This window comes from Cariama cristata, unplaced genomic scaffold (genome assembly GCF_000690535.1).
Source record: "Cariama cristata isolate BGI_N322 unplaced genomic scaffold, ASM69053v1 scaffold43120, whole genome shotgun sequence".
In the NCBI taxonomy this organism is placed as follows: domain Eukaryota; kingdom Metazoa; phylum Chordata; class Aves; order Cariamiformes; family Cariamidae; genus Cariama; species Cariama cristata.
The window spans coordinates 21152-45372 of NW_009596050.1; the positions used below are offsets into that span (position 1 = coordinate 21152).

The window sequence follows — 24221 nt, forward strand, 5'->3', positions numbered from 1 at the left end:
ATGTCAGCCAAGAGCTTCAGTATAGCAGTCACTACTGTGCTTATTTTCTTCCTAAAGATACCACTCTCAATGCAAGCGCCGTTGAATGGTAAAGTCCTTCAGCTTTCTATTTTATTGTCACTTGTAACTTAGGGCAGCTAATGTATGTAGAAAACTGGCATCTTTTAAGTATTACTATTTCAATAGCATGTTCAAAGTTGTATATTGTTGCAGTCTGTAGTTGTTTGGAGCTAGTATCCTTATTTCAATTTCTTAGAATAGGTATTCTGACATAATACAGGAAAAATAAATTTGTCTTCTGATTTAGTTTGCATTACAGATTTCTTGCATGCTCAGTATGCTTGTGATCTTTTTGTTCCTCATAGAATGAAGCAGAGACTGGCCCTTCTCAGAGTTAGTGGAAGTATCACACCTTTCCCTCTGCCCTGTTTATTTTTAAACCAGAGGAAAAGAATGCAATCCCTGTGAAGTGCCCCATATACTAGATCTCATTCTCTTATATTTAAACAAGACCAGTTGCAGAAGGTCAGTGCTCCTCACTCGCTTTTTAGGAGTTAATGTTCATCTATTCAAGCTAATGATAATCAATTTTCATCCATTCAAGATAATTATAATGCTAGTGTGATTATAGGATATGAGGGAGAATCATTGTAACAGGTTGTGTGAGAGGACTTAGGTGGCACATCTATTCATGAGACGAAAATCCTGAAGGCTCAAGTGTAATCCAGAGCCATCAGTTTCATACGGAGCTCTGCCAAGACAAGCATTTTACTGGGTTTTTCGAATGAGCTACATAAGGGGTGGAATTCAAACTTTTAAAGTCACCTTCTTATTTTGGGCATATATCCTCTGAAAAATGGCTATATTCTCTAGCAGAATCTCCCGCCTGAAGGGCAGAGGTTCCTAGAGCTTGGTGCTTTCCAGAATAACAGAATAAAGCTTGGTGCTTTCCACGTGCTTTCTCTGACAACACAGAAGGTTTGGCAGTGAAAGGATGTGTCAAAAAGATATGTCTTAAGATACATCCTGAAGGGAATGCTGGAGAATTCCTATCTTAGAATTAGACACCCAGTACCAAGAAATGGGAAGAGCTACAGCATCTGCCTGTCTCTGACATCTTCCCAAGTCAGAGGGATATCTACTAACGTAGATTATCACGCCTAAAACCATTCCCACTTTCCCAGCTCCCAAGTGACACTGGAAACATATTTGTTCCCTGGATGTTGATCAGTGACACACAAATACACTGGCTCTAGGAACCTCCTCTGCCATGCATGGGTGTGTAACTGTGTTACCCACCAGCACTCACCCCAACATGAACAAAGAGGCAGGAGAGTGCTCACAGGTATGGAGCTGTTGATAGTTCCCTTCTAGATGTGAATCAGACACTTTATAGACTCTCCTCCAATTTTGGGAGACTGTGTGACAGTCTGCCTCATCCTTACTTCATTATCAAGCAGAATAAGGGCAATAGCAACCTTGCTCACAGTCTGAGGATGGCAGGTCCACATGTCCATTCAGACAAAATCAAGAAGATTCTGCCATCTGGTTATCTATTCATCTCTTGATCTAAGTTAGATGAAATTAGCATTAAATGTGCCTCAGCCCTATCCTACACTAGTTACTATTATTGTGCTCATCAGTAAAGTCATAATGGTAGTGAATCGCAGATCATCAAAATGCTCGCAGTCTAAGGAAAATTTCACTTGGCAAAAGACTTCAAGTTTTCATTTATTTTTGTTTCAATTGGCATACACGCCCAAAATATTGAAAATCTTTGAAATTGACTGTTTTAAGGCTGTTCCAGATTATAAAAATAATAGTTTTGACACTTCATATACATTTTAATGGGCAGTAAGAGTATGAGCGGAGAGTAGCTATTGTAGTTAAGCCAATACTTCTTCAAACCCTGCTCAGATGAGGATGTGGCAATTTCTAAAACCTGTTGACAGTCAGTTGCTATGTTCCTGCAAGTTTTACCTACTGAACATGTTGCCTAGAAGACACAAGCACCCCCAAAAAAACTCAGTAAGAGATAATCCCCTGCAGAGAGAAGGGGAGAGGAGAATGAGGTTCCTCATCTTGAAATCTAAGACAGCGCATGAATTCTTCTACGCAAGGAATCTAGGGACTTCAGCCAGGATGATTACACAGACCTTGTTTTGAAAATTCCAGTGCAAAAGAACAAGGCCCACTGGTCCTAACCAACTGGAAGCAGAGAGCTTAGTGTTCCCAGCACATATCAATACCAAAGAGCTAAGAGCAGCTGTTTTGCACATCTCTACAAATTAATCCCAAACATTTCACATGACATTCTTTGGAGAATAGCTGTATCTGTAACCACGCTTCAGAGTACATGAAATGCTGCCAAGAATCATGTACAGCAGACATGTGCATGTAAGGATAAATATTTGCCTGCATGTATGCACGCACACACAGGCACAGAGTGTTTGCAAGATTCGTAATTCAGGACTGTTTTCTAAGCAGAAATAAAATTAAATTTCCAGAAAGTAAAGATCTGCCTTAGCCTGATAACTAAAACTGTTCGGGTCTGTCAGGACAAGCACCTGTAATTACACAGCAAGCTGAATGACTGTAAGTAAGTTTCAGGACCAGAAAAAAAAAATTAAAGAGACATTTCCAAAGACATGCAGAGACACTGTCCCAAGTTCAGTTTTTAAGCAATGGATGAATATCGATCATTTTAACACTCATTCAACCCCCTAGGATTCTCTGAGTTATATGGGTTCGTGTATCATACTCCCTTTTTTCAAAGTCCATCTATTCCTATCTGTTTCAGTTGGCAAATCCCAGAGCTGCTGTAGAGAAATGACTGTCCATCACTTCTCAGCAACTGGGAATTCACTGATGTTTTTCAAACTCCTCAACTAGGCGTGATGGGGTTCATTATAGCTACACCTCATTTATATTCCTTAGTTTCCTAACCAGAAAAAAATCAGGGATGTACCTACATATACAGTCTGTGGCTATTCCACAAAAAAAAAAAAAAAGACAAAAGTTTTGCTCCAGGATTTAAGTGACCACAAGAACGTCACTCCTATGGGTAGGATCACAGGGATAATTATATTTTGGGTGAGAAGGGTTCGTAATCCTTGAAAGCGTCTATGTTTTGCTCAACATCTGGGGCTAGAAAGACAGATAAAAGTATTGCAAAATTCAGTACATGGGTTTAAGTGTCAATTTGTTTCTTTATGGAGTAAGATCAATTTCAAATTTTCACAGTAATATTTCCTTTGTCTTTAAACAGGGTCAAAATGGTCCTACATTGGTAAGTACTAACTAATTTGTTCATAGTAAGTTGTGGCTTTGTTCTGTATTTTAAGGACAACATACCAAATGTATTCTGGTGAGAACCTACTGGGTTGACTCTCTTTACCCAGGCTTGGATCTGGCCCATTGTCTTGAAATCTGTTATCCATCCGTCAGGTTTCATATCTGGGTGACCGAGAGTCAGTTACTGGGTTCTAAATTGCCTCGCAGAATGACAGCAACTTCAGCAAACTGATTGGCCCTACAACTGCAGAGATTCCCCAAAGCCCTCTGTTTCCCCACCAGTCACAGACAAGCAGCACATTTCAGCCTAGATCTGCAAAGAGCATACCTCTCCCTACCCACGCTGGTCTTTGTTTTTAAGCACAGTCACAGTTCAGCAAGTCACCTGTATCGTGTTACTGGAGACTCAGCTCCCTGAAAATCCCAGCACTGACAAGGTTGAATAAATCATATTCAGGAAAGCAGTGTTATTTTGTACACTAGTCCTTTAAGTCAGCTACTAATCCAGAAGGTTCTGATGGCTGCTCAGGAAGAATAATTACCTAGATATTTTCTTTTAATTGATCAAATCCTCTGGCCAGTTATTTCTTCATTCAGAGTACTGTTTTATATGCCATATGCCCACAGAGAAGTAGGCAGTACTGAGAATCTCAGCAAAAAATACTTGTTCTTAAGCCTTTGGTGCTGCTCCAAGACAACATAAAGAACCTCTTGAGACTGAACTTGCTGCTACTGACTACTCCCTTTGTCTGTGCTCCAGTTTACCTGACTTACTTCACATAAGCAAAAGGAAAACTGTCAGCTGTGTGTCTATAGGTATTAATCTAACTGCCAGTATGCATACCTATACTTCACATTCTCATTAGGGAAAAAAAAAAAAAGCGCTTGACACAGTTTGAATAACAAAAGCTTGGGTTTTCCACCTTGACAGCAGCCATCAGATGAACCTAACCCTGCTAGCTAGTAAGGAAAGCAAGACTTCTTTTACTACCATCAAAGTAGAAGTTTTGCCCATCTTCCCAGGGTAATGCTTGTTTAAATTAGTTACTTCTCCCTTTCTGGGAATTTGGGCACAAGCATTTATTTCAGAGTATGTTATTTTCAGGGCCCAACTTCATCAGTTCCTATTAAGCGCTTCCAGACTGCAGTTTGATTTCTAACATGTACTGGGAGATAGAGGGAAGGTTCACAAAAACCATTTTTTTTTCTCCAACTACTGATTTTCAAATATATCTAGAAAAACATATAAAAGCAACTTCAAAAAATTAAAGTGGCAACCAAATTTGTACAGAATAGTTCTTTTCATATACCTGGAAAAGAGCAGAGTTAGAACATTGGTCTACACAGAAAAAAACAGTGATTAGAGAGACGGCAGTCAGACAGAAAAGAGCCTCTCTACTCTCCTACTGACCCTGGTTCCTTACAGCAGCCTACACCTTCCACCATTTACCTTTATCCCTGCAACACTTTACAATGCCTCCCACTAAAATTAAATCAACAGGAAGGGAAAGGAAGTCAAGCCATTATAATCACAGTATAGACTGATGTCAAGATGAGGGTCAAGGTACAAGATTAAGGGTGGAGGAGAAATCACTTGCTGATTCTCAATGAGAATTCTATTTGTTCAGTAGGACAATGTATAAAACTGCATGTTGATATAGCGTTAGCAGCTCAGGGCATTGTGGTGAAGCAAGATGACACTGCATGTGATCAGGCCTTATCTTTTCAGTGCAAGCTTTCCAAAGAAATGAGCATTTGGCTTGGCTGTAATGGAAACTACTACATTAGATACAATAAATATAAAGGCTAAACCTCTCCTCTGTTTGCCTCTTTCTTAGCCAAACTGCAGCGATGCTATTTGTTCTTCCTGATTTCACTACTCTTGTATATAGCCGAAGAAAAAGTGCTTGGAAGAAACAGCACAGGCCAGTCAGCAGAGGCATGAGCCCTCAGCCCTCTCTGACACAGGCTTGCTTTGTGTCCTCTGCTGCATTGCTTCACCTTCTGGAAAATGGACAATGTAGATGAAGTGTATCATGAGAAAAGCATTTTCAGCAAAAGAACTAAAAGAATTGTTCTGATGCCCCATAGCTCAGGACAGCACATGCATGCAGCTTTTGGCAATGTTGCTGTGTGGCTAGAAGGTGCACGCCTGAAGTCCTCTGCCCCAGATGAGAACTGGTAGAATTGGAGAGCTGGGCTTCAGTTCTTTGGATTCTGGCTTTCTGCTCTATAATATAAGAGAGCTGGAATAAAATAAAAGAACCCTTGAGAGTGGACAAGCAGCTACAATAGAGAAAACTATCTTTACAGCCAAGTTTAAAGCAATATTGCCAACGGAATTATTAATGTGCTTTAGCATGTGAGGAGACAACTTCACGGTACAATGTAGACACAAGAACTGTTGTTAGCAGACATCAGGCTAATTGAATTTGCAAACTCTTTGTTTTACTGTTGCCAAATACTCCAATTCAGCGAGGTGCTGAGAACCTGTGCTAAGACCCCTCCACTTCCCATCAGAAAATGCCAGCTTTAGTGAACACACTAGAACATGCCCAAAATTTCTCATACCGCACTTGAATGGAGTAGCAGGGACAGCTACACCCCTTGGCAACTCCTCTATCTCACAAACTTCCCTCTGAACACATATGTGGAAGATACACACATATTGGATATGTGTACACAGAATGGTAAGACTGAGCTCTGCCTGTGCTCTGAGTGAAACGGACACCATGCCATCATCTTACTGTGGCAGGGAGCCTGGACTCGCAGCCTTTGCTACTAACTTGGCCCTGGGCTAACGGCAGCTATACAGCTTCCAGCTGGCTGAAAACAGGGCAGAGTGCTCTGCCTGGCTGCAAAAATACCACAGACATTCCCTGTGTTACTGACCCAATGCATTTTACTACATCAGTTTACTTCAGATCAAAGGAACTTGGATACCCCGTGAGAAGCTCCAGCAACATGAATATTAATTAGTCATCAGAGCAAAAGTCTGTTGGTAACACTGGTGTCTCATAAGCCTGTTTTCTTCTTTTTTTTAATCAGCCAATGTACACATCCTAGGAGCAGACATCACTGTTGTTCTTAAAGGAACATCTGTCTTGCATCACCCAGCAGCGCTAGGGCTGCAGGGCTGGCTGAAAGCTTAGGCATGGAAAGCTAAAAGTTGTCAAAGCAGATGATACAACAGACACGTGCAGCCATGGTGCTGAGGATATTTTGCTCAGCTCACTGTGTAGCTGGGCAGCAAGACTAGCCAAAGAATTATTACTACTTTATTTACAGAAATCTTTTCTAAAAGAGCTACAAGGGCACAGCCAGGTCCAGGGTTATTTACAGCATGGTAGGGGAACATGGTCCTGGAAACTCGTGTAAGAGAAGGCAGCCCACAAGCTGGATTTGGGCAACCTGAGTTTGCACTCCCTACAGTAGAGAGTGTTCATGGCTGCACTGGGAGCAGCGGTAGCAGAAGGGGTCTTACTTCCACCCATACCAACAGCTCTGTACCTTAATTGGCTCACTCCAACAGCTGAATAGTAGTGTTGAGTGGGTAGGACAGGCCTATGGCAGAATTATTGCTCTGCTGACACAGTCCTGATGTGTTCTCAGGGCGATCCTCATAGCAGGAAACATCATCTCAGATGCCTGGGTCTTTGTCACAAATGTTGTCACAAAAGGAGGAAATAAACTACTAAGATATTTTTGCAATACTTCTTAAGTTAATACCTTTTGAGACTTCTAGTAAAGGCCAATCGTAATACATCCACGTGCTATTCTTTACTGAATAGTGATCAGACAGAGCCTTTGTAAACACAATGTGATTTCCATTGAATTTATCTGAATGTGCTGGCACAGAAAAAGGAAAATCTGATTCACAATCAATCATTCATTTTCAACAGAGCTAAGTGAGAAATGCTTTCCAGCTGTGTGGTTTATCTACCATGGAAATCTCAATTTCACATATGCAAACCCAAGCTGCAGGGAGCTCAGCTCTTGAGGCAGGAGTTTTGAGGCACTGAAATTAGGAAGACTACGTGACAAAAGGCAGAATTTCTAGAAAAACTGGTTTTGTACCAAAAAAGGTTATTTTGCTTGGTTTGGTTGGGTTTTTTTTAAATTGAGCAGGAGTGAGAAACAAGGAAAAACTGCTGTAGCTTAGAGGCCTGAGTGGAGTTGCAGATTTATGTCAAGGAAAGGATAACTGCTAGTAAAGATCAAGGGACATAAAGACTGCAATAACTACAGCATTTTATAGAAAAGACAAAAGTTTCACTTCTGAACTGCTGATGTTGGTGTGGAAGTTCCCATACTCTGTTGCCAACTCTTAATGGCATTCATTTCATCCAAACCTAGTACTGAAAAAGTGAGTGGTACTTCATGACATGGTTTCCACTGGCTGGGATTAGACTTTTATTTTATGCATCAAATAAAATTACCTATTTAATTATCCAGTCTCCAAACCTATGATATGTAATTTATTAAAGTTGTCTTGCAAACTCATTATCTTATCAGTGCACAGAAACTCCAAACCTTTTAAAATTACTGAAGTTTTATTACAATAAAGGCTTCTCACCAATTTTTCTGACACTGCTGTAGTCTTTGCTCCCTGGAAAGTGTTAAATTTCAGTGTCATTGTCTTGCACATCAAGTTTCAACCTCAAGAAATTATCGTTTCATGGTATATCCTGATACATATTTTCCTGGGAAATATTCCTGAGTTTGTATATCCCATATTATGGAATTTATGCTCTTCTGGATGGATCTGTTATTTGCCAAAAAACATGTAGAGGATAGTATACAGTCTTCTATAATGTGTGCATAACATTTATTAGCTTTTAAAAAGAATTTCAATGACTTTAAAATAGTACCATGAAGATCTAAGAGGAGAGACATTAATGTGCTTAGCAGTGAACTGGAGTCAAAGACCTAAGGCCTTTGCAACATCAAGGCCCATTTATACTGAAAAGCACTGATTGAGTCTGAGTATCCACAATGCAAACAATGTCATGTGCTAACATATGTCTTGAATAATTTTAAAGAGCTTTAACAAGGAAGTAAGTCTGTCTTTGAGCACCAGAATTGAACTTGCCAATCCCATCACATGCATTATGTTTCAGTCAGATTCACCTCCACTATCCATATTCTTGAAAATTGTCTTTCACATAAAAAAGTGAGCCTCTAATAATATTCTCCTGACTGTTAATTTTCCTTTAGAAAAGATCCGAACTTGCTTTGCCACTGATGACCCCATCTAACATTAGATTCTGGCATTCACAATTCATGGAAGATCTTAACATACTGGAGAGACTTCAAAGAAGCCACAAGGAATATCATAGGTTTCGAAAAGAAGCCTTCTAACCAAAGACTCAAGAAACTCAGGCTCTTTAGTTTAAGACAAGTGAGAAACTATGTCCTCTATGTTATAAGTACTTCAATGAGGAATAAAAGTGTGGTAACAGGAGGCTCTTCAATTTCTAAGCAAAGGATTAAAAGCAATCACTATCTAAACAAAGTCAAAGCTAGACAAACTCACAGTGAAAAGCAAGCTGACAAATTAATCATCCACTGGGCATTAATGAAGTATTTTTTACCTGCAGTGCCTAAAGGAAGAGTAGATGTTTTTTCCCTTCTGAAAGATACAGTCTGATTGAAGTAGAAATTAATCCAGCGAGGTCCAATGGCCTGTGTTATACAGATCAGGATGGGTGATCCCAAAAGACCTTCCTGCCTTAGAAAGAATCACGATGAATCTTCAGAGTCAAGGAGAAACACAAGTTGCAAGTACCTCTTCCCGTATTTAAATCCAAACGGTCTCAGTTTACAGCTTGTGAACAGCTGCTAGCTACTGATGTGTAATTAAATCAAAGGCACAATTAAAAATCTCTTGACACTATCTATTCTTTGTAGATCCTACCTAGGGCAAAAGACTGTGATGAAGAAAAGTTTCACTAGAGTTTGAGCAAGTTATTGCAGGTCAAATTATCATAACACTTTCCATTTTTGCAAGTTAGCTTTTCACTGTGGGTTATGCAATATTGATAGATAGAGCCAGACAGTTTGTATGCCAAGGTAAAGTTTATAAGGGTCTGGCTTTCTGTGTACCGAAAAGTATGAAAACTTTCCTCTGTCAACATAAGTCACTTCTTTCAGCAGTTCTCTTCAGAAAGCTGGAATAGCTGTGTTACTGTGCATATGCCTGTTACTTCCATAGGGAAAAGTAATTAATGCCAGTAAATAATCCAAATACCATCACAGATCCAAACCCTACTTGTCACACTTGTGGGCTCTGAAGAGAGATAATAGCATCAGGAGATGCTCAGAGGCACTGTGGCTGGCTGTGCTGCTGCTGCCTGCAGGCCTAACCTGGTGAGCTACCAGGCCCCCAGTTCCCCAAGAGTGTAATATTAACAGCAGCTGAGACTGTCAAAAGATTGAGGGGTGGTAAAGTGTCTCTATGTGAGCTTTTGTTGGCATTTGGCCCTTTTCTATCTAATGGCACAATGGAAAGATGAAAGTTTAAAAAAATAAAGTCTTGAAAAGCCCCCTTTTCCAAATTTTGGGTGAAGGCTGAAACAGGGGAGTTTTTATATTAATTGCATAGGTAAGGCTTGACAAATGTGTCTCTGTTAATTTACACAGGTCCTGACGGAGAGAAGGCCTGGCCGAAGAAATACCCATTTTGTGGAGGAGTATTGCAATCACCAATAGATTTCCACAAAGATATTCTCCAGTATGATTCTAATCTCTTGCCTTTAGAATTCATAGGCTATAATGTGCCCTCCACTGACCAGTTTACATTGACCAATAATGGTCATTCAGGTAAGGGAGCTCAATGACAGCAAGGGATAGTGGAGGAAAGAGTTGCTGGAGCTCGTGATTTTTTATTTCATGGGTGAACTACTTTGATTATGAGATTAAATTAAGATGTGATGATGAAGCCTTTACATCAGCATACCTACATCTAGAGAACAGGCTAGGAAAACTTGGGCATGTACTAAGTACAAATGGATTTGCAGTAAGCCAAATTGATTATGGTTTTTAAATAAACTCCAGGCATGTCAGAGTTAATTCATGAGCTTTTCTTATTACTTTGCTTGGAGTGCTCCAAAACAGAAACAGACTTTGTGATTCTGTTAAAAAGAGATAAACTAATAAAATATGGGTGCAGTGGGTCTCTGACATTCCAGTCTAATCAAAGCAGCTCAGATGAATTATGTGTGAGAGGGGGGAAAGAAAAAAAAAAAGCTAGGAGCACCATTCTGTTCCCTTGACTTGAGCTAGAAACCTCTTTAGCATAAGATAGATAGATAAAAAGACAGAAAAATAATTAGAAATAGCATACAAACATGCCTTCCACTGTAGTACTAAATGAAAGTGTCAGTACAGCAGGTAAAAGCAGACAAGATGCAGTCTCATAAAGGTCTACTATACTGACACAATATACAATACCGGTAAGCTAGTCCCACCATTTTTTGTTCCTTCCTGAAACATTTGAACACATAGAAATAAGAACAGTTGTAAGGCTCTCCTTCTTTGTCTCCTCCTCTATTGCATAAGCATCAAAAGAACCTGTGTTACAAAACGGCCTCTGCTCTTCTCTGGCATGCTTGGTTAAAAGATGCTCAACATGCAAACATCGCTTTTTTCCCTCACTCTTTCAGTGGGGTAAACCTGCTCTCTAGAACATTATAAGCCCATTCTTCAGTAAGGGCCAACCTCTTAGGGCACGGTTCCTGGTTTTCCCTTTGATCAATTTCTCCATCAAAACCAGGTTACTTTAGACTAGGAATGGCTGGAACACCCTTTCCTGGTGAACCTTCTTTTCCTACGAGCCTTTCTTGGTCCTGAGTGGAAGATTGTACTGTCACGGTTGAATGTATTAGGCTCATGTAAGTGACAGGCAATAGGCAGAGAAGGAAACATTGTCATTGTGGACTTCAAGGGTGTGAGAAAGCAGGTGGAGACAAAAGAACAACACTGAGAGCCTGTCCCTCACATAACAGTCACACGGGTAAAAGCAAATTCCTCGTAGAGCCTATACCACTAACATTGTCAGATCTTGCCCCTAAAACAAGAAGTTCAACTACCTCCTAATGAAAGCAAAGACAAAAATATATCCCCTCCTCAGTAAAAATGGGAATTCACTTCTAAGGTCACTGCTCTCCTAGAAAGCAGGGGACATGTGACACACTCTAGAAACCTTACTCAGATACAAACCTTAATTGCTCTGAGTAATGAAAAATTAGTCTCTGTTAAAGTGATCATTACATCATCTGCTGCTCTGTCCCTTACGGCTAGAGAGGAAATGAGCAGAATGCTTACTATCGTGGTATCAGTCATTCCTACATATAATTAATGTGCTTCACCAGCCAGCTAATCCAGATACAGTTACCTACTTCAGCTAGACTGAAAACAGTAGAGCTCAAAAAAAGCTTTTTAGCACTAGCATAAAAATACATAGGCTTGCAGCTGTTCCTTCATTAAGATTTTGAACCTTGTCTCCCCTGCAAAACATGCCTGGGACACTCAAGAAACATATCGTATTCACATTGGAAAACAATAAATTGCAAAGAAATCGATCTGTTCTTTACATAAAACATTCCTTTATGAAGTACCAAACTTCTCAAGTGAACAATTCAGTTTCTTCTGAGTTGAGAATTACTACTATAATTTCTACACAAAAAAAAAAATCCCCAGCCTGTTTTCCACACTGGAGAGCATTAGTGAGCAGAAAGGAGGGTAATGCATACAGAGGTCTTCCTCCACCATGTCAAGAGAGGAAATGCTAGTTCTTAAGGCCTCTGATTATCTTGCTGCTTGACATCAATGCTCTGGGTTTCGGGGGGAGCAGGGAGAGAGGGAAATTTGTTTGGTTTTGCCATATGCTCCTAAAAGCAGATTAAGAGGCAGAGGAATTTAATATAACAAGAGTTTAAAAATACCACGAGAAATAGTAATTATTAAGCCCTTTTCAACCACTATAGGGGGACTGAAAGAAGGCACACGAGCCTGAGTTTTGCTTCAACACGTCAATAACTGTCTCTTCAGTAAGACCGAGACAATTTTGCATTCTTCAGGGAGATGAAAGATGTCCATTAACAACAATTCTCACATGCAATTCCTTTAGTTTAAGAAAACAGAAAAAGGGTATATTCTAAATTCTCCTGCATTACCTAGAAAGGGTTAAGGACAACTAAACTTTTTATCTTGTACCACAGACCGAGATGGATTTGAGTTAAGAACCTGCTTTTTTCATGCTCCATAAGTAATATACTTAGACACAGTATTTATATTTGCCCTGTGCTTGAAAGCTGTGATATCATTTGCTCCCACCTGGTTTTGGTCTGCTTACAGTGAAAATGCATCTGACGCCTACAATGTACATCAGAAACCTCCCATTTGAATACACTGCATCTCAACTTCACCTACACTGGGGAAACAGAAACAAGTCAGAAGGCTCAGAGCACACAGTCAGTGGGAAGCATTTTGCAGCAGAGGTAAGACAAGTTCAGATCAGGGAAAGAAACAAAAGTTTCAAAGTGGGATCTTTATCTTGGATATATGACTATAAAAGGCAGCAAGATTCTAATCCAAGTATTTATGATCTGGGTATATACTAAAAAAATGCATTGTGCACTGCAAAAAGGATGGACTCTGATACACTTTCATGAATATGCCACAAGTTAGGGAGTTAGAATTTAGGTTCTAAACTCAAGCCTGGCACTAGATCACTTGAGCAATTTCAAGCAAATTACTAGATATTTGACACCTTGGTTCTTCTCTGTAAAACAGGTATATCTTTTAGCTGCACAACATTGCTTCTCTGTCTACCTTTACTCACCTTCTTTTGTCTGGTGAAGAACTATTTATTATCTTTTCTAATCCTACATTATGGATTTGGGAATAGATTTTGAAAATCAGTACCGATCGGATATGTACCTCAAAATGATTAAAAGATAAATCAGTTGGAGTAATTTGCTTGCATAACAGCATTTTAGTAATCCATTTCTTCTCTAATTACATTAAACACTGGATTTTGCATTCTAAACATCGGAGAGCCCCTACAGTGCTAAGGTGCTACTTTTTTTGGAAAAATTTACTAGTACTACAGTGAAAATGCCTTGAAGCTGAAGTGATGGATCCTCTTTCTAACCCCATTATGTAGGGGGAGGGGGGCGTAACAGCCACAGCAGGGCTGGGAGTGGGAGTTCCAGGACCTTTTGCTTTTCTCGAAAAAGATCTTACCACTACACCCAGAAATTTTCTTAGCCTGAGATGGCTGCACTGGTTCTTTTTAGCTGTCTAACAGAAATGTCAGCATGCCCCAGACATTACCATAACATAGTATCTCCTTCTTTGTAGCTGCACATTGTACATTATAACTCTGAGAAATATCCAGATATAACAGCAGCAATGGACAAAGCGGATGGACTGGCGGTTTTGGCTATTCTTCTTGAGGTAGGATGCACGACCAATTTTTTTTTTTATTTAGAATATGCTTTCAATCATTAAGTCATCAGAGACCTTTAACATACAAAATTACCTAGATTATTTGATAATGCTGTGGCTAAATAAAGGTTCTTCCTTTTCTCTTTCACAAAAAAGGGCCAGATTCCAGCAGCACATACATAAACACGAACATATTTTAAGAAAAGAGGAATTCTGAGTATTTCCTCATGTTTTTCAGTAAATTAACTTCAGCTATGTTAAATTCATTTTCGCGTTCATTTACAAACTAGGGATTGGTAGAGTTTGTCAAACAACAGACAACAGTGAATTTGAAGCTCACTTACTCAAAACTGCCTATTGTAGCATGAAGCAGTTTTAACACAGCAGAGAGGCATAGGCAGACACAACCCTGGCTTTGGCCACTATATGTAATTAGGATTTGACCACAGTCTTCAAGTCACAAACTTCTCAGATTCTTTGAATCACAGATTACAGTAAACAAGTACATTCAGTGCTCTTTTTAAGATGGCAAAAGTACAGCTTTCCAATTTTGCCCTCTAAAGCCCCACATACAAGCAATTAAAGATAATAACAATCTGAAAGAAAAAAATTTACAAGCTTGTACATATACAAATCTTTTTCTAGAGGATTAAAACTCAGTAAGATAACTATAAAGATGATTTTTAAACGTGAGTATTTTCTGCAGCATTAAAAAAACTAAAAACACTCAGGTTTTCAAATTTCCATCAAAAAAGTGAAAATGTTCTAGTTAGCAGACAAAGCTCTAATTCTCATTAATATTACCCAAGCTCAGTTCCTAACAGTGCTAAGACTTTGACAATAATTTTGTGTTAAATTTCAGTTTATTTGGAAGTTGCAGCTGTGAAAAGTGTCAGGGTATTGTATATCATGCTAGGGAATAATACTGGGCTTCTGGTTATTTGTAAGCAATGGTGTTTAAAAATCAAATAAGGCAACAATGGAGATTAGGTCTTTGAAATACTTTCAGACAGCTGGTGGCTATTACAGTTGATCTAAGGGCACCAGTTAACTATGTCTGGTTGTCAGAGGAGTTGCTAAGCACCAGCTCTAAAGAATTCATAAAAAAGGCATTGATTATTAGACTGAAAAGCTGTTGGTAGCAGTTGAAAAACATGGTCTTGTTTGATAGTTGAGTTATAGCCCTTGCCAGACAGTTGAGTTATAGCCCTTGCCAGTGGCCCTGTGGTACCCAATCGTGCCATTCTTTATCTTCTTGGACTGTGAGGAGCAGCAGACTAAAAAATATTTGTGGGTAGAAAAAAATGTAGCTTTGACGATCTGAGAAGCCTGTCAGTTGAGAATGTACACCTGCAGTGTTCTCAGAGGAAATGGTTTCTCTTCATTCACACAGCATGCTGAACAGGCAAGGGCAATAGGGTCTTTCAAGTGCACGCAAGAGGTCTACCCTGCAGTTGTTAAGACAGCATTATGACAAAGCAGCTCTAATAGCTCTGGAGTGAGTAAGAGCACTATTGGGGTTAACATTATTGAGGATAATGTTAATGTTTTGAGTAAGAAGAGTACTTATGCCATTCTAGTCTATGAATATCTGGACAGTGGAGACACCTTATGACAGAGGCCATCAAGTACTGCTGTCTGCTGTGTGCAGAAGCAAAGACTTATACTCAGACCGTGGTGATCTGCATAGCTGTTAATAGTCTGCTCATTACAGATTGGACCCTTCAACCCATCCTATGAAAAGATCTTCAGGCACTTCCGGAATGTGAAATACAAGGGTGAGTGGCTATAAGCCCGCACTGGATTGAGAATGGCTAGGAGTATCAGATGACACCCTGAGAGGGATTGAACCGGCTGAAGAAACAGTCCAGAAATCCCAGGCAAACCTGTCACAAACTGTGAAAGTCTTACAAATGCAGTGCATTTCTGTGAAGAGTGTATGGCTGGCATGCACCATGTGTTTCTGACTAGGCCTTATTTCTTGCACATAGTGGTTTTTCGTTAATATGGCCACAGTTTATCTTACAGAATTCTGATTTGGTATCTAAGACAAGATTTGCACATAGGAAACCTAAAAAGCTGTATCCTTTATGAAACTGGGATCGTCTCTGTTAAAATGTATTTTTCTTTTCCTAGTGATACGACTGAAAGCATCCTACTTACTGAAAAGCAAATTCACTTTATTGGTACATTACCCGTGTAGTAATGACACAGCATTTAACACAAATACCCTATTTTAGATCAGACAGTCCAAGTCCCTGGTTTCAATATTCGAGAACTGCTTCCTGACAGACTGGATGAGTATTATCGCTATGAAGGATCCCTGACAACTCCTCCTTGCTACCCTAGTGTTCTCTGGACAGTTTTCCGACAGCCCGTTAAAATTTCACAAGAGCAGGCAAGTTTAAATATAGCATGTGTTTTCCTAACTGGTGTCTGCTAAAGAACAGTAAATGCATATTTTCATGTCCTGGTTTTCTCTTAAGTTCCTGTAAAACTGAAAGATGACCATAGCTAAAATCCTTTAATTTGGAAGAATAGCACAGAACCAACATAAATCATTATCCTATTCTGTTTGTAGTTAGCACTTTTTCAGTTGACCAGAATAAATAAAGGGGACACAACTGCATAGCAATTGGTATAGTATCAGCTTGAAAAGTCACGGTCAAGTGAGATTAATTTCTGTTTTCACTATGTATTTACTCCCTGCTTGGAGTCTTCATAAGTCAATTCCAGATCATTTTGTTCAGGCTTCATGCCCGAACCCTATTCACTAAGTATTTTAGTGCTACTTTGATCCTGACTGACACAGGAATGATAGGTTGGGTAGATGTTAAGTTTCTAAAAAGCATGTGATGTGTTATTTGTCAATCTTGAATCCCCTGGCTTTTCTCTAACCTACGTTTTTTGTGCTCACCTAATTACCTTTTTTTTTTTCTTAGATGGCCACTTACATAGACTATAAACTCCCAATCACTGTCTTCTGGTTCACCTAATTATAAACACAGGGGAAAAATGTTATTATCAAAATCTCTGCTCAAATTACTGCATGCTTCTTGTTATGAAAATCCATTCTTAACTTTGTCCAGTTCACCAGATCATATCTTTACCAAAGCAGATAGTTCTTTCATTAAGTAGTTTTTAGTACTGCTTAGGAGTTAGACTGTGCTAGGAAGAACATGCTGCAAAGGGTCACCACATTTCTTCCCATGCAGTTTTCCTGGCAGATAATTACTAAGCAAGATTAATTTTATAAGGATGTAAACAAAATACAGGTATGGGTTTGGAGATGTCACGCTGTTTACGCATTATTCTATATTTGGGCTCACCAGCCATGTAAGACTTAAGCATTACTTAATGCATCCTCTTCCCTTTAACTACCCGTTTGATTTCAAACACACACTCTCAGTGACCATACACTGGCATTGCTTTTTCTGTATTCTGGGAGCTGAACAGAGTCCTTCCCTTTATAGTTACTGGCACTGGAAACAGCCATGTACTGCACAGAGAGTGATGACCCAGAACCCCTGGAAATGGTTGATAACTTCCGAAACGTTCAGGAATTTCATGAAAGACTGGTTTTTATCTCCTTCCGTGAAGGTAAGTTGTATGAACACTTCTATGCAAAGAAACAGTGCACAGTGGTTTGTGTAAACTTGAAATACTGAAGTGGCAGTCCTGTTGCACTGTACCACTACAAAAATATAGCAATCTCACTTTTCCCACAGTTCACTTTGCTCCCTTTTCTTCTCTTACTGCATTGTTGCATGGGCACCTGTACGCGAATAAGGTATTCAGAGAGTATATAAGAAGGTATTTTTACACAATGGGTATCAGGCAAGCCCTGCAACCCTTCTGATCAAAGGCAAGGAGATAAAAGAAAGAAGATATGTTTGGCCTTGTCATGCTTAGCAGAAACATTTGCTGTCACTCCAAACACTAAACAGTTCTCTACAGCTGAGCTGTTTCCCTCAGCATAAGTGCTTGAGCTGGCCTTGTCTCACCAGTGGACATTTGCTGGTTCTCAGCAATATCAGGATTGGTTTTATGCAGACCACACATTTAAAGGGTCTCACAACGTTGCCTTTCAGGGAGACTTGTTTGGGGGAAATTACATAGTATCAGAAGAGGTCCTTGAGGAATTCAAACTTGACAGATAAAAATAATTCATAACACTGGATTATACGATCCAGTGTTACAAATGTAAAAAAAAATTGCCATCTTACGAGGAAGAACTGATTTAAAAGCTTAATTATGCAGTGTTACACAATGACAATGCATAGGTTTGGGCAGGGGTGGAGGTTGCACAAAAACCTGCATCTGTGGTGAGAAGTTTAGCTGTGCCCCACAGTAAGGCAATTCAGTATATTGTTTGTGCAAAATGTGTTGTTCCAATTTCTGTGTTGTCTTGCAAACAAATGTTCTTAAGCAGTGGTGAAGCTGGCACATACACTGAAGGCAGATGAATCGAGGCAAGCCACTATACTATTTGAAATTGAGACTAAAAGATTTTTAAAAGAAAAAGCAGACTTCACAAAAAAGATTGTCCAAGCAGTAAACTTTCAAATTAATAAAACATGTTAGCACATCATTTTAACTTTGCCTGCTAGTTTCTTCACTGTTTAGGTGAAAGAACAGAAAACACAGGAGTTGTCTACATTGGGAAATTTCACACAGTAGCCATTGCAGGGAATGGTTCTCCCTGCAGGCATACTGCAGTAGCTGTTCTTGCCATTCCCCTCTGCAGACAGCCCTTTTCATAATGTATCTTTTCTAACATAAAGCTATAAAGGAGAAAAGTAAAAATTAAAGATCAGCCAAAACAAATCCCAGACAAAACATTTCTCTGAAATCAGAGATGAATTACATTTGTTACCAGAAGTTGGCTGGTCTCTTTGTCAGATTAGTTGCCTCAAAACTCCCAACCAGAGCAGTATGGAGAATCAGCAGCATTTGGCCCTTATTTGAAGCAAACCTCCATCTTTGCGATAAAACCCAGAGACAATTTCAGAAGTCGTTCTGTGGCTGGGGACCATTTCAGTTCTCATGGAAACATTTTAAAATCTTTCCAAAGCTTCCCGTAAGAGGAATGTAATTCTACCATGAAGTTTCTTTTGAGTGCCTTCTCTGGAATTATTGCACATAGCTTAGTAATTATTTAAATTAGTATGTTGATGCTACTGTCCTTGCTACTTAAGCACATTTCTCTCATTGAGTTCTAATGATTTAGATCTTCATTTCGCTGTATTTTTACTGGAGTAAAAAAATATTTAACAGTTCTGAGATGACTGACTATATGGTTTGAACTACAAGCCATGACTTCCCATTCTCCAGCTCTGCATTAAATCTCTACACTTCATAATCTCCAGAGCTCCAGCAAAAAAGGCTACATCCCCTCAACTGCTGCATCTCATGACTTTCATTTTATTAACCATTCTACCTGCAGTTAACATAGTGGATTCTCAGGAGAAGCTTTATGGACCAGGTGTATAAAGAAGGGCAGGCTACAGTGCTAAATGCAATACACAGTTTTCAGTGCAGTTCAGGGATCCAAACTACCTCAGGTTCTCATTTCTGTACACTCAGCAGAAAGCTACTGACTAGGAAAACAACTATTTTAACTTGAAACACAGAAGCAGGGGCAGTGATTTGAGATGGGATACTTCCCAATTTTGAGGTGCAGATAAACAGCATAACATATCCTTTTGTTTAACGTATGACTAAGGAGCTGAAGATGTTACACCCGATGAGTAAAGTCATCACTATATGACTTTGTACTGTTTACTGAGCATCTTGAAAGGTGCTCAGGCTTTCAAGGACCCTCCTGTGTGTACACAGCTTCCAGTCTGTAAATAAAGGTCTAGAAAATTACTTTCTCCCAAAATAGCTGAGTAGTTTTCATCTCCCATCCTCATTCTGGAAGCTAGGAACGCATTCATTCCAGACACCTCAAAGAAAGGTCCCCAAGCCTGTTGAGACTGCAGTGCAAAGCACTGTAAGCATCCACACTAGTTCTTTCCAGTTAAGCAGCTGAAGCATTTTTCTGCTTTCATTGTCATTTCTCCATTGGCCTCCTTGTTTATTTGCTGCCAAAGGTATCTTATATTCTCTCCCATTACTAGCAGCAGATAGCTAAATATTTAAATCTAAACTAGTTTAGTTTAGTTATACCTTTCTTCTATTTAAAGCTACCATTACTGCTCCTGAATTACTGCTGAGCTAAGTTCCTCTGATAAATCATCTCTTTTCTCATTTTCATTTGTTTATAGTTTGGAGCTCAGTTCCAAGGTCTGACTAAAACAAAATACTGAGTACTGTTGGCTACCAAAATTTTGCCTCAGTCTGCATCAGCTCATGTGTTAACAAAAAATAAGATTTCTCCCTTTCTGAAAGATCATGAATACCCTTCTGCTATGCATGATGAAGAGTCTGCAATCTCTGCTCATGTGTAGTTCTCTGCAGTAAGCCACAACCTTAACCTTACTGCTTCAGAGTCAAGAATAAGTAACAGAACAACCTCCCTATCAATTTATCAGCTAAGAAAACGGATTTGTTTGCATTATGTTGGTAACAAGTGGACTTGTTACTTGTTGTTTCTTGACTGTAATACGACTCTTCATTAGACAAAAGTCATGGCATACACAAGTCACGCTTGGGATTTTGCTGGTTCTGTTCCTTGATTTCTCGCTGTATACTACATGAAGCCTTAGTCATAATATTCTAGTCTATCTTCGTGCCTCTTAACAAGTCCCTATGCCACCACTTGCAGAGTATAATGGTTATAGAACAATGCTTCAATTTAATCTCATTTTAAAATGAGAATTACACTAGTAGTCCTCTTTTTGCTAGATTCTAACTAAAATATGTAATAAAATTACAAGTTTACCAAATCATCAACAATCCTTAATAGCCCCATGATTAATACACAAACTGTTATTAGTTGCACAAACAATATTCTGAGTAAGCTAAAAGATGGCTAAATAGTGAAAAAGGGAAAGAACTAGAGTATGTCAGTCCTTTTTCTGCTTTTGTGGATTGGCCAGCTAAGAATATCCCCCTCCCTCATGGCATTCTTATATGACCAGGAAGAGGGTTAAAACTTTCTTCCCAAACCTCCAATCTCAAATACCAGCTGCCAACTAGAGAATTAGTTGGGTCCAGAATGGCTATTTTAGTAATCTCCTTCAAACCTTTACTCAAGTCAGACTACATACAATGATTTTAAACAGCAGAATCAGGATTTACAATACAGCTGCCAATTTTCTGAGAATGTAAGGCTTCCTCTGCAAGGTCTTTCTTAAATTCATGCATAAACACTATCATTGCTACCTACTATAGCTATGCCACTGCAGAAACACTTACTGAAGTAACAGAAGTTCTGGAGTAAGCAGCTACCTTATGCTTAAGACCAGTTCACCATGGAATCCTAGAGATCCAACTTTTACTTTTCCTACCCTCTCAATTCATCGGGATTCAATACCTGGTGGACTTGGCAAGGGTATGTTGCTGATTGCTAACTGCATCTATGAGCCAGTGATTTTCTGAGTCAGACTTGTCAGTCAGAAATGAGAAATGCAGTTTTCCATCTGTTTCTTAGGCTGACCTTTCAGCACCTGACTACCTTCTCTCTGTAAATTACACTCAATACTTAGAAGTAAAAGGTAGGGAGTTACAATCCATGATTCCAGTAACTGAAAAATCAGATACTATGCTTTTCATCCAGGAATCTTTAAACACTTCACAGAAATAGTGTAAGCATTATTATTTCCATCTATGGGGGAAACTGACCCAGCTGTGACTTTCTCAAAATTGTTGCCATGAACCAGTGCCAAACACAAAAATAACATTTGGCTGTCCCTCTCCTAAGCCACATTATTTGGCTCCCATGCAGAGGTGACACCAGCTATAAAAGTATTTTCAATGTATCTTTAAAGTTGGCATGACTTACCAGAGTTGAATTGGATGGGTTATTGCCCGTTCTGCTGTTCTCACCCAAGAACTGGTCTCTATGGCTACAAAAGGCATTGCTCAGTGCTACTCTAATAGAAACCCCATTCAGTCTAAGTACATTTAATTATAAAAGCTCATTGACTCTATCAGTGAACCATAGAAAAATGTTCTCGTTTCAAAAAAGGTATTCATCTCCCCTCTAATCTCACATTCCACCTACTACGGTCACAAAGGCTCCCTCACAGGTGCAGCCCCACACCTCACCTCAAGGGAGGAAAAAAAAAAAAAAAGAAGGAAAAAAAAAAGGGTTCCTGTTAAAGCACAATTAAAGGGTGCCTGGTTGCTGGCTGCAAGTGCCCAGCCTGATGCAGCCAGCTGTACCACAGGTAGGAAGAGAGCACACTTATTAAGAAGGGAAGAGAGGTCATACACAGAATCATGGCTTGGGCAAAGGAACCACAGAAATTTGTGAAAGAAATCCTGTGGTGCGCACCCTAGGCCTCTATTAAAGCACGTTTTCAGAGCAACTCTTCTGCCTTTTCAGCGTCAAGACTGAAGGCTGCCATCGTCACCTGAGCACAGACGTCACAAGATGGGGCCACTGAGCTGTATTTTGTATCAAAAATGCAAATGACTGAAGTGTTGGGTCAGCCACATCTTAATGCCAATAGTTAAAATCTAAATTCATGCTCACTGTTAATAAGTACTACATTTCAAATGTCTCTAATCTTAAAGGATTATTCAGCAAAACTCACACATATTTATAACGTATTTTGCCTGTCAGCAATCTATTCCAATAAAATCAGCTTTACATACATGCAGCTGCAATTTATTACAATGTTCAAACCTTCCACTGCCCACAAGTTAAATGGGAACTCGTGTCTAGTTTTGATTATAGCACCATGCTGAAATACTGTCTAACTAAATTTTGCAAGAAGGTCTTCTTATCAAACAGAAATGCCCCCTACCCTTCCTCTTCAAACTACAAGCTCTTTTTCTACAATTATCTATTTGGTGTTATATTTTGTTGTTCACTTGATGCACCTCTACTATAACAAAACTCTCCTTTTTTAAAATACGGTTTTTATTCAACTCCACGGATTGCAAGCTTCTTCTATTCAGTTGGACTTAAAATTAATAAAGCATCTACTGGGTTAAATGGGAAAAGGTTAAACTCCAGGTTTTACATTTCTGTTTTCTCCACAGCTGATTTAATAAGAGAAAATATTTAGATGGAATACAGAAATCCTGTCAGCTTTACTCTGAAAGGGTTCTGATGCTGCTTAGAGAGAAACAGTAATTTGATAAAATATTTTTAAAAAAAAAAGGGTAAATGATTTATAAAAATGCAGCTAAGAAAAGAGTGCTCACCTTCAGGATCTTTGGCAAGGCCAAAAATAAATAAAAATACTTTAATTGCCAAACATACATATGAAGGTCATTATCAAAGACAGCATTATAATGATAATGCTTAACATCTCAATGCAAATATGCACTCAGTTCTTCATACTAATATCCTGAATTCATTCCTACCTTCTTAGATGCCTTTAAGCAACGTTTTCAACAACAAAGCATATCGCTCTTCAGCTGTCCACATTCAGCGGTGTTCTTCTGCCTTCAAAAAACAAAAAGGCATCAAATTTAACATCCTTAGTTGCCTGGGTTTAGTTCTTCAGTTTTGCTTATGCTCTCTTACACATTATAGCATTGAAATCCGAAGAGTTTCTGATCTGCTATGCCTATGCCTGCATGTTGGCTTTGTGACTTCAGCGGGTGTCTAAATTCACAGCATTGTGAACTGTGGATCCAATTGTGGGATTAGGACCTTCCAGTCTACAGCTATGCAAAGTTATCCATTCCATAATTGCAAAGTGGTATGAGTAGGCTCTAGGAAAGTTGCAGATGCAGAATGCAAATGTTATGACAGATTAGAGACTAACCTTCTCCTCTTGAGTAAATGAAATGAACTGTTTTGTATGCTTTCCCTCTTTTCCTAGGTTTTGTTGCTTCTGTTGTGATAGCCTGCATTCTGGGAGTTCTCATCATTCTTGCAGTAGCCTTCTGGCTACTGAAGAGGAAAAGGTAAGATATCCAGCTGACACATCACAGGAAAAGAAGTCAAACCAAATTTTTGTTCTGACACAAAGAAGTGCTTGTGTGTCTGAAACCCTGCACATTTTTTATAGTGGTAAAATTTGATCTTTTATAGGATACGATCTCTTCCTATAAGCTTTGATTTGTTTTTATCACTGTAGACATTATTTCTCCTGTATCATATACTCCAAAGTAATTCTATTTTAATGCCAGCAAAATAGAGAATCATACAATTGTTTAGGTTGGAAAGGACTTTTAAGATGATTGAGTCCAACTGTAAATCTAGCATGGCCAAGGCCACCACTAAACCATGTCCATAAGCATCACACCTACACGCCTTTTAAATGCCTCCAGAGATGGTGACCCCACAATTTCCCTAGGAATTTAGGCAATAAGCACAGTGTGATGCATCTTATGCAAGGATAATATGA

At 39.2% G+C, this 24221-nt stretch overlaps 1 protein-coding gene across 1 annotated transcript; it reads left to right on the forward strand.

Annotated features, from left to right (window-relative positions):
* Window positions 1–23782, forward strand: CA12 (carbonic anhydrase XII). Its single transcript, XM_009704270.1, has 9 exons — window positions 1–88; window positions 3269–3289; window positions 9937–10116; window positions 12652–12794; window positions 13660–13755; window positions 15461–15524; window positions 15987–16144; window positions 17220–17346; window positions 23694–23782. The coding sequence occupies exons 1-9, from the start codon at window positions 1–3 to the stop codon at window positions 23780–23782; spliced, it is 966 nt and encodes a 321-aa protein (XP_009702572.1).
* The last annotated feature ends 439 nt before the right edge of the window (window positions 23783–24221 follow it).